The sequence below is a fragment of the Halichoeres trimaculatus genome, unplaced genomic scaffold, assembly GCF_033239565.1.
Source record: "Halichoeres trimaculatus isolate MK-OKI-2021-1 unplaced genomic scaffold, fHalTri1.1 fHalTri1_scaffold_8, whole genome shotgun sequence".
Taxonomy (NCBI): domain Eukaryota; kingdom Metazoa; phylum Chordata; class Actinopteri; order Labriformes; family Labridae; genus Halichoeres; species Halichoeres trimaculatus.
Window position 1 is genome coordinate 9120016 of NW_027437186.1, and position 15679 is coordinate 9135694.

General features: G+C 41.4%; 1 protein-coding gene across 2 annotated transcripts in view; it reads left to right on the top strand.

The window, feature by feature from the left end:
* The window catches only part of ltbp1 (latent transforming growth factor beta binding protein 1), a 141758-nt gene that overhangs the window by 42546 nt on the left and 83533 nt on the right, over positions 1 to 15679 (top strand). For both annotated transcript variants that reach the window (XM_074675580.1, XM_074675581.1), the window contains exon 4: positions 6323 to 6468. In XM_074675580.1, the coding sequence (XP_074531681.1) occupies positions 6323 to 6468 (146 nt within the window). The remainder of the gene's footprint in view (positions 1 to 6322; positions 6469 to 15679) is intronic.

A 15679-nucleotide genomic window follows, 5' to 3' on the forward strand; every position in this document is an offset into this window, starting at 1 on the left:
GGCGTCTTCTTTACTTCTGAGAGACTTGACTGAAGTTTGAAGGAAATCTTGAAATGTGTCTTTTTCCAGTATTTATAGAAATGTTGTCCACAGTCCCACTCCTTAAACTGGGAAGTCCTTTATGACAAAAAGCCTAAGAACTGTGTGTTTACTTTATTACTGTGCTCAACAGTGAAAGTAATAATTATAACGTTGTAGAGACTGTCATGTTAAGGTTACATGAACTCATGCCACTATTATTATTTTCATTTTGCTCAGTTCAGCTGCAAGACTGCTTAAAGGAGGTCTGCTAGAAAAAAACGTCAGTCTACTCTTTTTGCTTTTAACATCATTGCACTCCAGGATTATGAGCAAGTGCAAAAAGTCACACATTTATGAAAATAGATGCAAAAAATTTAAGGGACTTAAATCTCGAAAAAGACTTACTTCTGGATATATACCTGATCATAATTCACACTTTAAATTGAGATTTAGGCACATCTAAGTCTCGCGACAAGACCACGCAGGCTGACAAAGGTTGGTAGTGAGAAGAGACATTTATGTTTTTCTCTGCTGAAAACATTTTTTGTGATTAGTTTTGTAGTGATGGTGGACACAGGAGCCTAACTGTCAGGCTGTTAGAGAGGAAAAAGGACAGAAGAGCACAAGCTAAAGGCTAATCTGTTTGTGCTAATGTGATTCCAACCCAGTCAGCAGTTATTCTGCAGTGGTCTGTTCAAACTTGAGAGTCTATCAACAAAATGAAGAGTGAGGTTACGTTAGCTCTGATTGGTAGATGACTGGCAGAACATAACCAGGATTCACTAACGTCACACATTACAGACATATCTCAGAGCACTCAGAGCACCGGGCAGTGAGTACAGGTAAATACAGCCGGCTACTAAACTACGGTACAAAGTTTGCTTGTTGTCACGTTTCAAACAGCACTACGTAACTGTTGATGAATACCTTACATCGCCTTGTTGTATCCAGTAACAAGTTAAATCGAACAAAGAAAATTTGTTTAGATTTCCAAAACAAACACACACCTTGTTTAAAGTCACCTCTTCACTGCAATGTGCGTGAGACTCTGGGCCAAAAAGTGGCACTGCGGTTGAAATCAAACAAACTTTTCACACAACAGGTTTAAAAGGAAAATGTCATTAATTTAGGAGAGCAATGTTAAACATACAATGAGAAGAAGCCATAATTAGAAACTTTAGTCAATCTGTGCAGAGTGATGATCAGCGTGTGAAGTGGCAATCAAAAGTTTATCATAAAGAGCTGTTCACTGACCCTTTGGCACAACAGACTCTGTCGATTAAAACCCTGATATTCATGATAATGTGGTGGTGTGGTTACTTTTGAATCCTGCAGAGTTTAACTTTGCAGGATAACCTTCCATTCATGTCAACAGTATCGCTCTATCCGTCTGTACACCAACTTTCTGCCACTGAGTTGAGACAGCTGCTTGTCTTCATTTATTTCAGACAGCATGATCAGGATTCAGAGAGCCTGGCCTGTTTGTCAGAGCTCTCAGTCTACAGTAAGCAGGACTGGCAGTGAGGAGGTTATTTTGACAGAGCTGCGGAGATAAAGGATGTAAACAGCATGTACACCTTAAAGCAGACAGCTGACATACACGGCACTATTTATACTATAGGATGTAGAGGATGCCTCCATCGTGAACAGCTGCCCAAACACTGATCATCACACATAGATACTGGATGTTCATGCTGCCCTTATTTTTAACACACATCCATGCCAGGATCCAGGGTCTGAAATAGACCAACTATTATTGCTGAGCACGCAAAAGTGATTCACAAGCAGCAAACGGTTCAGTGTAGAAACCAGGCAAGGCATAGTCCCAGACTTTAACATCTGATGATGATGATGGTTATTATTATTATTATTATTATTATTATTATTATTATTATTATTATTGTTATTATTATTATTATTATTATTATTATTATTATTATTATTATTATTATTATTATTATTATTATTATTATTATTTTTGTTACATATTTTTAAATTTAATCAAATTTTTTATTGTTCAGGTTTTAACTTTCTGTTGACGTGCAGTGTCTAAAGGATGGGTGGGCATGGGTTAAATCCAAACAAAAATGGATAAACACAAGTGGCAACGTTTGGTATTATGAATTAAGCCAATGCAAAAATTGCAAAAATGCAAAAAAATAAAAAATGTAGTTCATCAAATGACCACTAGAGGCTGGCTCCTAAAGCCAAGGAACCCTCACTAAAGCCCTTATAGTGAGCATTATATCAGCTGAAACAAACAAAAGTTCAAAGATTTATTTTAGGCATTTATAAAATGGAGAAATTAAAGTTAAGCTCTTGATGATAAAATGTAGGCTTGATACAGTCTCGATCAGTCTAAGTTGGTCATATTTGTATTCGTAAAATAAAGTGTGATAGTCAGCAGCACTGACCTTTATACACCACGTGGTTATCAAACCTCATCTTCATCAGTATCATGTCTTTAATCATCTTGTTGACCTTTCCATGTTCGGACAAAATCAATTTAGGTTTTAACAGCTCATGAGAACTCGTAATGAGAACTGTAAGTGGGGAAGACTATCCTTATAACTTACTTGTTTTGATTGTATTGAGGTTAAAGAGGGGCTGGTCTCTTTTTCCGTATCTCAATCATAGGTATGGAGTAACGTGTGCTGCTTTTGCGTTTTTGTTGACAAGATCTTCACGTGCTCTGTACAAGATCTTTACAAGACTTGCTGAAACAATGAGGTCATTATTTAAGGATCTCCTCACTAGTTCATGACACATTTTAGGGGCAGGCCTGAAACAGCAAGGTGTGCCTTGTGGGTTTGGCCTCCAAAGGACCACCCAATCAGAGAGAAGGGGGTTTGTGGGGCAGGAAGCCTTAAAGAGACGGCAGCTGAGATGAAGTACTTCAGACCAAGGCTAAAATAAGGGTTTTCTAAAACACCATTGCGAGAAATAGGGCTGGGACGATTTGCTATTCTCGCACTTCAATTCTAGTACGGTTTTTGGGGTGCTGATTCAATTTCAAGTGCAATTCTTCAATATTAACAATTTTTGTGATTTTTAGTTTACTTTTTACAACCAGACCATGTGAAAAAAGTAAAATGATGATGATAATGTCTACAGACTAAATCAGGGGCCATTTCTCCCATAAAATGCACATCACGTGAGTCAGAGAGAAACATTTCACCCTCTGCTGGAGAAAAGTGGAATTTTTTCCCAATCCAGATTATAAACAAAGACTGAAACTTAGAATTTGAATTTAAAAAAAAAAAAGATTTTGACAAAGAATCCCGATTTTGATGTTGCCAAACAAATGATCCTGATATATTGATTTTTGATATTTTCTCCCACCCCTGGTGAGAAAACAGGGCTTTTTTTGAGCTGTAAATCATGTAAAACAATTACGAAGGCACCAGATGGACAGTTAGTTTGTATCAGAAGTCGGCCCAGGTTTATGTAAATTAAGGCGAAGGGGCAGGGGATCATATCTACTATGAAGTCTACCATCTCTAGGCTGAACACCTCTTTAAAACACATTTAAAAACACATTTAAAATACTAAAAGTACATTTAAAAATGATAAGATACACTCCCCCGAGAAGCTGAGGAAAAAAAAACTATCCATGGGAATTAATTTATGATATCTACATGTAAGATTTTGTTGAGACATTGCAGATTCTCTGATTTGCTTGTGTTGGATATTAAAGACGGTGATCCAGAAGGAGAGAGCTGGAGATGAAATGAGCAGGGCAGAACAGAAAATATTGATGATGAGCTATTTTTGCACAGGCTGTTGCCCTCGACGACCTCAGTCTTGGCTTAGACTTTTAAAAAGTGACCTGTGACCTGATCCAATACGTCTGTCTGACCCCTGTCTTTTTCTCCTACCATACTCTGAAGCCACATTCGCTGCTGCAGTTGAGAGTACAGTAACAGTAGATGACTCACAGCCTCAGGAGGCAGCAGCTGCACGGAATAAAAGCTGGGAAATATCGTCTGCTATCATACTTTAACTTTCACTTGCTGCTGTCTCCGTTTAAGATGAGCGATGTCAGAGCATCCTGCTGCCTCACAAGGTTACAACCCGTACCCTCAGCTCACTAAATCCTGGCTTTAAAATCAGCCCAGACACCTTTATTACATGCGGCTCCCTCTCTCTCTGTTCTGTGCCATCTGTCTAATGGAGCTGAAATAAAAGATTTACGACACGCTGTCTGGAAAGAAAGGAAATCACATTTCAGAGGATTCCTCCTCTCAGTCTCACTGCTCACTTTAACATGTAGACCAGCAGTGACTTTGATTACTGGTGCTGCTCTGCATTAATTGATTGATTTGGGTTTTGCTCACACTGTCTGGGATCTCATCCACAAAACCATTTTCCTTTCCCTCACTCAGCTTCCTATCATGAGTTACTCCTGCTTTGCTTTGAGTCTTCATTTTTTTGGACTTTTTTCATTATCAATCATTATCTTAACAAAATTGTTTTGAAGCCACAAAGACATATTTTGTAATATTGATAATAACATAAGTCAGTCTGATGTTTCAGTTTTAGTTATTTAGTTGACACACCCTTAAAGTGATACTCTGGGATGGAACAAGTTGGGTCGTATCACAAGGTTTAGGGCAGAAATTACCCCTACAGCAGTGTTTTTTTGCAGCAGAAGCCCAGGGCACACGCACCAAAGACCCCCTCCCTGCTCCTCTGCCCGTTTCCTCTGCACTCAGACGGGGCCAATTTTTACTTGACCAAAAACACAAATAAACGGACTCCCACTGAAAAAATCTGATATCGGTCTGCATTCACGCTTTATTTAGAGAATTTTAAGCACGTTACTTTCACACAAAAACACAGATAAATAAGGCTCTAGTTCTCATCGTGTCGTAAAACGGCGCTACCTTCGCTGCAGAGCCACAGCTGGCTACGAGGCGCTCACCGCTTAGTGTATCAGTCCACGCGAGCGGCGTGCCAGATATAAACAAACGCAGGTAGTCTGCCAGGACGAAGAGACATGATGAGAACTAGAGCCTTATTTAGCGGTGTTTCTGTGTGAAAGTAACGCGCTGAAAATTCTCTAAGTAAAGCGTGAATGCAGACCGATATCAAATTTTTTCAGTGGGAGTCCATTTATTTGTGTTTTTGGTCAAGTAAAATATGGCCCCGTCTGACTGCAGAGAAAACCGGTGGACAAGCAGGGAGGGGGTCTTTGGTGCATGCGCTCTGGGCTTCTGCTGCATAAAAACACTGCTGTAGGGGTAATTCCTGCCCTAAACCTTGTGATAGGACCCAACTTGTTCCATCCCGGAGTATCACTTTGAAGTTAGGGTCGGCAGGAATTTTCGTTACCAGTAAGCACAACATTCAAACTGGGCTCCTCCTCCTTGGCTCAGTGCCAGCTGTAGCACACACACCCACAGCCTCTGACCGTGACTACGTGAACACACTCACTAGCCCAGCTACCTGTAGCATTGCATTTCTACTTGGGAGAGACTCAAGAGCCTGTGCACCTGACTTGGAATGTTAGCACAAGCTAATCACAGTTATTTGACACATACCAGCAAGTGAAAGTCGAGCTAGGCTTCACCCTCTATTAGGAAATGAAATATCATAATAATATGAAATATTAGGAAAGATGTGCTAGGCTCATTATTGTAGCCACTCTGAATAGCATCCACTCACAATCATCAACACTGACTCTTCCCGAAACAACCAAAACATCAACATACAGGCTGAGGAGGGGGTTGAGGCAGACACAGACACTGACACACGCATAGAGGCCCACAGGAGACGATTGAGCAGGGTTATTCTTGTAAAAGTGGACATTTAATTTTTTGGGGAAAACCCTGCTGACCCTTCCTTTAATGTTTCCTGTTTTATTTTGTAGTATTTTGTGTCAGGATTGGTTTCACCTTTTGTAATTTCCCCTTCTTTGTGTTTTTTTGCTCTGTCTTCTGTGTCGGATTGTTCTTTAGTGTTCCTCTCACCTAGCTCCTGAGCTTCTTTGTGTTCTCTTGTGGGCTCATATCCAGCTTTCTTTGGGGTTCAACATTCAGGCTTAACCTTTTTTTAACGTACTTTCTTATGCAAACAACACAGATGGTGATTCCATAAAAGTTGACACAGACGCCATGTTGGTGGTTGTTTTCCTCTAGTTGTAACACTGAGACCAGTGGAACTAATCTTGGTTTTTGACAAGATGCAGACATGGATATTTTGATTAATTTGAACATTAGCTCTGATATTCTGCTGTGTCTAACAGAGTTGACTGTAAATCCTCAGACTGATGACTGCTGTTTCTCTTCTTTCCCATCAGGATCCGACCCATGCATCCAGGGCAGGGCCAGCCATATGTTCTGAAGCCCAAGTACTATCACACACACAGCACACACACACAGACTCATGTACAGTCCCAACCTGAGAGACCAATCCCCCTGACAGTGGGACACAACCCCATCCATGGTGAGTAACTCTTCCTCCATATCACTTTTTAAACTTTCACTATCACTTTTATTTTTTTAATTAGTCTTCTTTTGAAGTGAAAAATGTTTGTTTTACGATTCTGACCTTTCATATTTATCAGCCATTACGATGAGACATGGTTAACCAGCTGAGGGACATTGAGCAATAGATTGATGGTTTACATTCAGATATTAGACAAGTTGCAAGTTCATGTGTCTGTGCTGCAGTATTTTTGATGAGTGAATCACTTGTATTGTTTGTATAAACTGCATGTCCCAGTATCACTTGGACCCTGCTGACGAGATAAACTCCCCTTTTTCTGTCTTGTACAATCAAAACAATGTTTGAGCAGTCCATGCAACCATTCTGCAATAAGACCTAACTTTGGATAACTCTGATGGTCAAATCACACCAGATGTGTCACAGCACCAGATCTATAGGTTTCAATAAGTCAGTGTTAACTCACTCTGGCTCAGGTCTGTTGTGTTCTGGCTGTGTGTCAGATCTGATAGATCAGAGAACCTCCTGATCAGACACTCATGACTTCAGTACCCATCCCTAGTAGCCACCAGCCAGTCCATGCCTGGATGTAGATGTCAGTTTAACAGCTCTGATAAAAAAATGTCTCTCAGGTCAAATGTGAAACTCATGCAGGTTTATGTTTGAGCAGGTTAATAGACTAATATGAAGTCAAGGAATGAATAATCTGAGCTTTTTACTGAATGGACAACTCAGTTGGCCTTAAGTTATCATTTTAGAACCAAGGGAAACCTTCAGCACTCCTCCTGACTACACATACACATGCAAAGAAAACCTCACCCCTTCTGCTCTGGATGTAAGGATAAGGAGAGAGTGCAGAGCTCAAAGTTGGGCAGTAACAGGATTTGTTCAAATTGCAGCCCCGGCAGTAATGGCATAAAGACTTAAACATTGCCTGCTGCTCAGGGCTGTCCAAAATGAATTATTAGTCTCATTTTCTGAGGGCAATTTCACCCAAAGATGGGGGGTGTGAGAGTGAGGATGGCAGAGATGGAATAAAAGGATCCTGTCATCTCTGGGAGAACCCCTCAATTTGCCGTAACAACAAGTGTGTAGATGAGAGTGGACTGGGGGAGGCTGTCTGCAGCAGAGCCTCTGAATACCTGCTGTCTGCCCCACATTACCGTCTTTATGAATCTTAACAGCTTCACCACAGAAGTCACATTATCTCCCATTTACAGTGGAAAGTGGAGCCCAGTGGCTCCACTGATGGTCGCTAACACTGTGAGGCTTCAAAAGACCTCTACCAGAGACCTAGAGGCCCACTTCCTTTTTACTGGCCTGTGAATTATGTGTTCATGGACAGGCTTCTGATGCACCACACCTTCAGCTATAGAACGTCGCTTTGGCTCCTATCGTCCACTTTTTAATGAGACCCTTTTCATTTCTCAGCTGCCAAAGCCATTTGAAGAAAAACTGTTTCTGGATTAACTCTGGCCGGCAGTCAAACTCTTATAGATCAGACAGATCAACAACAGCTATAATTCAGCAGCTCATGGTGGTTATTGCGGCTTGTCATAAATTCAAGGCTGAAGTCCAACCTCAGACTTGTATGCCAGTATGCATCTATGAATAAGTCAATATTTTTCAAAGAATCTGTAGACTGCAGTTTGAGTGGTTGTGCCTGTGGCCACAGCCAGACGGAGCGACTTGGAGATATTAGCGGGGAGGTCAGCAGACGGAACAGTGTTGATGTTTGGCTTTTCAGCTCTGCAGACTCAAACAGACCCCGACCCAGTTTCAAAACAACCTCCCCAGCCCAGTTTAATTTCAGCCAGCAGTTTGTAAATGCCAGAGAAATGGCCAGACATCAAAGGTAGAGGGAGAAATGACACAGGCACATATAGAGAGCCGAGGATCCAGAAACCCAGTTTTCCAAACCATGTCCAAGAACTACAGTCCTTTATACAGGAACTGTACTTTACAGCACTTTTCTATTCTTACTGACCCCTCAAAGTGCTTTTACACCACAGGTCTCATTTACTCATTTATGCACTGATGGCAGTTATGTAAAGTACCCTTCAGTCCCATTCATACAATTTCACACATTGCTGGCTGTGCCACTTTGGATCACTTTGGAGTTCAGTGTTTTGCTCAAGTTTAACTTCTTGTTGAGAGATGATTGGCCTTGCAGCCTAGCCAGAGTTGTTTTAGCTGTTGGTAGCTTTTCATTGTGATACTTTCTCTTTCTGTAATACTGTCTTTGACTAAAGAGCATACAGAGGTATTCTGCTTTCCCATACCTTGAACATGGATATACAGTAACAATGCTGGATGTCCTTACTAAACCTGTGCTGAAAGACTTAGGAAATGGTCTCCTTTGGGTGTCTTTGTGGGATGCCCACATTTTAGCTTGTCTCTGACATCCCCTGTTATATGGAACTTGGCATTTGCTCTTGAGATGGTACTAATGTACACTCCAAATAATGCTATAACTTAAGCCCTGTTTCCACCAAGCAGTCCAGTTTGGATCAGTACAGGTTGGATTGGCAAAGCCTGACCCTGTTTGCATTTCAGTAGCCAACTGTTGCCTCTTCACTCGGTAGGCAGTGTGTAAGATGGATGCTGATAGCAACGTCAGCTGCATAACAGCGTGACACCATAGCAGTGCAACACATTGCCACATGGTAAGTGACAATTCTGTTGACCAATCAACGGACTGCAGTGTTTCTAGCTCCACCTTTTGGGGTCAGAATGGTATGTCTGGCACCACAAAAGAAGGGTACTATATGGGTCGGTAATTTGGGGACCTGTACTGGGATTAATCAATGGAAACGCCACAGAATGTGTACTTGGATGAACTAAACTGGACCGCTTGGGGGAAACGAGACTTTTGTTTTGTGGAATACCTGCTTAAAGTTGTTCCACAGTCACAGGGTCCATACTCAAAGCTGGGGGTACCAGAGGCTCCAAACAAGAGACAGAAGAATCAACAGTAGAATAAGCTGTTTGGCATTGAAGGAAAAGATTTGGCAAATTTATTATAGGCACAACCCACATACTCACACTGTGTTAAATGAATTGTTTATAGAATGATTTCCCTGTGTTGTGTTAGCTTAGGAATGCTCTGTTAGAGTTTAAATCTCTGTTTGCACAACCTGGAAATGTCTTGATTCAGATCATCCCAGGTCTAGACATGTGTCTACCTGTGTGACCTCAGATAACCGATCAGTATCAGCCCCTTTCACCAACATGTCAAAACCCTTATAAAGCAATAATTGTAATAACTTCTTGAAGGCTAGGAGCCCTAGGTCCTCAATTTATGTTACGACTGATCACTGAAACCACTGAATGACCTGGGGGCTTTGGCTCTGTTGATGATCCAGAGGATCTCTTCTGGTCTACAACACACAGATTCTATATTCTGGAGTGAAACTGTTACATAGATTAGTTTTTCAAAGACTGTACCTCTGATTCCACCCTCCTGACCTGATGAGTTTAGATCACACATTCATCAGATCCTCTGTTAAGTATGTTGCAACACCTGTAAACTGGATTGGCCCTTTCAAGTCCACCATTCAGAGCAAACATCTACGAATAGCACTGACGGCCTCTGAGCCTAAATTAATGAGAATACCATGGCTGGTTTAGCCCAGCATGCAGTCAGCAATCTTTGTGGAAGTAGCAGACGTGTTTGTTCTTCTAAAACAGGAAGCCCGCAGCCTTTCTGTCAGCCCCGTCCCACACGACAGACGGCCTGTCAGCAACTGGCTTTGGTGCCACATCTGGGAAAGTTATTCCCCGTCTCCCCTCTGCTATCCCTCACCGCTCCCACCCTGCCAAAATACCCTCAGACAATGTTAGTGGGGTTGGCTTTGACTGCAAGATTGGGCTGAGAGGATCACCTCTGATCCTTACAACCACCAAGATGGTCAGCAATCAGAAAATGGAGTCCTGGTTAACCTGTGGTCCAAGGTACACTGACGTCATCTCAAAACAGATTTCATGTTGTGTGCACAAGTCCTTACCACAACTTACCATCGTTTATTTGATGTTAAAGCCATTGTTTACCAGTAATCTGATTCCCTATGGCAGTGTTTATGTTTTTTTCTGATGATAGTCTGTGTGTCACATTAGCGCCCTCTGCTTGACTGAACTGAGGGGTGCAGTTTAAGCTGGCCTAACTGATTTACCGCATCAAAACATGCACTGTCACATGACAGTTCCACTTCCTGTTTCTGATTGCTGTCAAAAAGAGGCAATTTAAAAAGCAGCACAATAGTATTTAATCTACTGTATTTATAATGAAAGGGCAGCAAAACAACCACTGCCTTTGTCCATCATCTCATGGTTGCTGTGTTTTACTGTAGCCTGATCCTCCCTGGTCAGGTGCCAACAAGTTTGACCTGCTGTTTGGAATTTGTGCATGGTGGCATTCTGTCCAGTTCCCACCATGTGCCCCTTTGTACCCAACTTTCCTTGGGTTTTTTCATGCATGTAACAGGTTAAGTGTCGTCAGGTGCACCATCATGATTATTTCTTTATTTTTAGAGCTCCAGAGACATGAGATTTCATAGAAACGTGCATGAACAAACATAACTTAAGAAAATAGACAAATATGGAAAAGGAATAAGAAATGTGTATAGTGAATGATTCCAGACAAATATTTTTCTTTTTTACTTGGACGCTCTGGGTACATTTATGTTTGAGGTCATGCTTGTGAGCTGGAAAAGTACCCAGCATCTGCTTGGTGACCCCATCGGCTCCTTTCAATGGTTATTGCAGGTCTGACCTGGTCAGAGTCATAGATATCAAAGAGGTCCGGGGGGCTCAGACTCAGACAGGAGCAGCAAAATGGTCATGTTGACACTGACAGTCTACTGCCGTCACTGACAGCAGGCAGCGACACAGACACACTCATATACGAACCAAACTTTTGTACGTTTCACTCACCTGGTGAAGGTTGCACACTGTACATTTTGCACACTCACTCGCATGTCCTGCTTGTGTCTCCAAACCAGGAAAAAGGTGCATCATTTCCTCATGATAATGAGGAATATGGGGAAGTGGCAAAAGAGGTCACATGGGTGAAGAAATTTGAACCCTTTTGCTGTTGTCATTAATTTCCCAAAATGTGTTTTAGTTTTAATAAAAGGTTCGTTACAATTTGTAAACTAAATTGTGAATTGTGTTTAAGTTTAAAAAGTTTGAAATACTACAAATGTATGTTTTGTCAGTAGGAGGGGCCACAGTTTGAGCTCTGTCCAGTCTTGGTAGTACAGAAGGTGACAACCAGCTGTGTTTTATATGACATATTGTCAAGGAATTGTATTTTTTTTAGTTACTGTTGGTGTCATTGGTTGCTTTTACACATTTTTAAATAGCATTTAATCCTTTTTTTTCTTTGAAGTTTTGTAAATATTTTTGTATTGCGCTTGGGAGGTCAGCTACAAGTATGTCCCACCATTGCTGAATTTTTAGCTACAGCTGTGTTTTTCTATAATTGTGAGTTTGACAGAAGAAATCTACACCAGAGACCAAACACTCAAGGACTATTGGACAAATATTTGATAGTGACAAACTCTGATTCAGGCCATGACCCTGATCATGGGGATGTCAAATCTGGCCTAAAACTGTCCTGTGTATGGCCAGCCTAAATATTAAAAAACAAAATCCAATGTTGGCTAATGTAGCCTTAAGCTGCTAGCCTAGTTTTCAGCCCAAAGAGACCCTGACCAACTTAAAAGAATAGAATAGAATAGAATAGAATAGAATAGAATAGAATAGAATAGAATAGAATAGAATAGAATAATTCTATATTGTCAACCAAAGTGGAAAATTGACTATGGCTCACCAGCATCGGAGACAGGCAGCACTGGAATACAAACATTTCCACACATCAAAAAATGTTTATTAGACACAATATTGAAGTACTGGTAGAACAAGACATAGCAAGATAATAAAAACATAGTATTAAGGAAGTATGGGTCATTTTTTGTGGATTGGTCACTTAGTTGAATTCAGGATGCTGATGGCATTTGGTACAAAAAAAACTTTTGGCCAGAGGATCTCTGAGCGTTAGCACTGAGTGTTAGCACCGAGTGTTAGCACCGATTGTTCCTACAGTCGTGAAAGCGTTCTTGTAAATCTGTTTGACTGTATTTGAGCCTAATTTCTCTCCTTTATATGATAGTACTTAACAAAAATCCACGTGTCATGAAAAAAAGTCACTAATTGGAAAAAATGACTTGAGAAGCAAAAAAAGATGAATTCCCTGAAAGGAGGTAACAGCTGTGGAAGTGAACACATGTAAATCAGCTTTTAAAAAATGTTCCTCACCGTTCTTCATTTTGTTAAGTGTGGTGCACACGCGTTACCTCTGAGGCCTGTGCACTTTGATTCCTTTCATGGCTCATAGAAAAGCTTCACAGGCCAGTGGAAAAGAGCAGAAAGGTAGAAATAACCCCCCTGACACCACTATATACTCTATAATTCCTCCCTGTCGCCATCTCTCCAACTCTCCACTCAAGCTTCTCCGCAGACTGATTGAATCTCACCCTCAATATTTTCGTCCTTCAACTTGATTGATGTCTGTGTTGTGTCTGAGATGCTCCGCTGACTCCCTTTCCATATGCTCGACTCAGCTGAAGAGATCTGCGCGTGGCGCGTGCACGGTTACAGAGGCATGGAAGTGAAGCCAGACGAGGGAGGAAGGTTTCAGAAGATTTAACAATGTTTTGTCAAGGCGGTATCCAGGGACCTGCTGCTCAGAGCGCGGCCGGTGAGTCTGAAGGATCACTGGGATTGTTATAAACCAGGAGAATATGGAGCTGCAAGAAAAGCACACATTACAATGCTTTGCTTTTATCCATGAGTGAAGAAAATTCCAAATTTCTTTAGCTTTCATGTTCAAACTGACTGTGTAACAACTGTAAATGGTTGCGTTGATCGTTGTAAACCCAGAGGCCCAGACTTTGAGCCATCAGGTGTTGCTGGTTGTATGTTTCCTGCTGTCTTTGTGCTCTGTCCAGCATGTTGGACCATTATCAAAAGCTGCTCCTCTGGCTCGTTCTGCAGCCGGTGAGAGACATGTGACTGACCTGCTGCAGTGATTTTATCCATTTAAGGTAGCATCTCTCCTGGTTTTGCTTCTACTTTCATTTTCCGCAGAAAGAAAGCTCATTGACTGGCTGAAGAGTTGTGACCCATATGCAACAGCTGGGTCACTTCTCAGGGTGTGTCTTGGGAGTTCACAAAGTGAGCAGGCTGGGTGTAAATCTGACCTGTGTGGCTCTCTGGCAGCCTCCTCCTAATTTCTGATTTATCCCTGTTTTATCTCCAAATACAGACATCAAAAGCCAGAACATTTGATCTGGATTAAAATGAGTAACATCCAATGCTGCTGCTGCTGTCTCAGATACCTCAGTGTTTACTTGGAGTGTCTACATCTGCAGTGCATGAACTATAGATAATCACTTTTAGAAGGAGTAAAATCTGCAGTCTGCAAAACGTTCACACCTCAGACCGTCTTGTTTCTGCTGCACTGACCCGGTGCTCCTGTAAGAGGTTTTGGTTGTAGAAGCAGAGTCAGAGGTTTACAGGAGACACCGGGAGCCATGCTGGGGTTTGTCCCCTGGCTGAAGTCCACTCTCTGTTTCTCCAGAACAAACACAGACTCTTCAGATCCACTGCCACAAGCTTTACTCACACCTGGCCTGGTTGGCATGTCCAAGATTACACAGCCTTTTCCAGGCTACATCACCAACTTCAGACTTTAGAGCAGAGACTAAAACTTACAAAGTCTGCTGTGAGGGCTGTGAGAAGGTGGACGGAGCACAGCCGGAGATATAGGATTGGTATCACTGTGTCTGGGTAGCAGCTTGCAGCTCGATAGCACATACAGGTAATATATGTGTTGAAGGGATCTTTGGAAAATTAGAATTGCCACCATCGCCTTAGTGGCAAAAGACTCTTGTCAACTATTCCCTGCATTACACTGCAAATAACTGCAATATTATCAAGTCCGTAAGTCTTATTTTAAGTAAAAATTGTCTTAATACCCTTGATATGAGCCCCATTTAACTTATTAGTCCAGAAAAATGTCTTGTTTCAAGATATTTAAAGACAAAAATAAGGTCTGAATTGCTTGTAACAAGTAAAAAAAAAATCTGCAAATGGAATAAGAAAAATTTGCTTAACGAAAATAATGTCTCTTGTTCCAATGGTAGTTATTTTCTTACTTGTTACAAGCAATTCAGACCTCATTTTTGTCTTTAAGTAACTTAAAACAAGACATTTTCTGGACTGGTCAGGTAAACGCGATTCATATTAAGTCTGAAATTGTATTTTCTATTGAAAATAAGACAAAAAACACTTGATTAGATTTCAGTTAGTCAGTTTTCAGTTTGCAGTGTCAGCTGTAAGCTTTATTTAAATCGTGATTTTCTCCTACAGTGCAGAACAGTGGAGTGAACTGAAAGGGGAAGATAAGGCAAATATAACCTTTAATTGTACACTAAAAGAAGTGGGATGAAGGAAGGAGTTGATCACAGTTTTTATAGCTGTACTTTTTCTACACTCGCTGGTTTCTGTATTCCTGTGGTTGTTGTGATTAACTAATTTGACGATGACTCACTGTTTGAACATTGTAGCTGTTATACGCTGGACTCAAACCATAGACTGTGTAATGAATGGATGTAGTCTCTCCGACGTCACCTGTCTGTTTCTGAAGCAGATTTTTGAAGCAAATCGTGAAACGTGGCCATATTGGAAGTGGGGAGGGCTTCGGGTACAGCTATAGGGCGCCTGTCAGTGCCTCTGATTGGGTGAGCTCGGGATCGTAATATCCTCTAAACTGCTGAGTTTGTAAAAACTCACCCTCATAGAGTGTGTTCTGATAGTAAAATTATCGACTCAGACAGGAGACGTTTTTTGAACCAGGCTGTAAATATGTTAATTTCTGCTTTGAAAACAGCTTTATTGGCTTGGTGTGTATGTGACTTCTGGTACTTCCAGAGCCAACCTCAAGCGTCCGAGAAACAGCAGATCTTAGCACTTGAGATTGCTGCTTGACTCAGCCGAAGCTGTCTGACCACCAGACAGCTGGGGAGTAAAACTGAGGGTTTTTGTGTTTCTCAACCAAATGGTGAGCCTCTCCTCATCCATGCTGTCTTTGTTGGTCTCCAAAAACCTCAAACCTGTTGACCCCAGGCCTGGGTCTGATAATAATGAT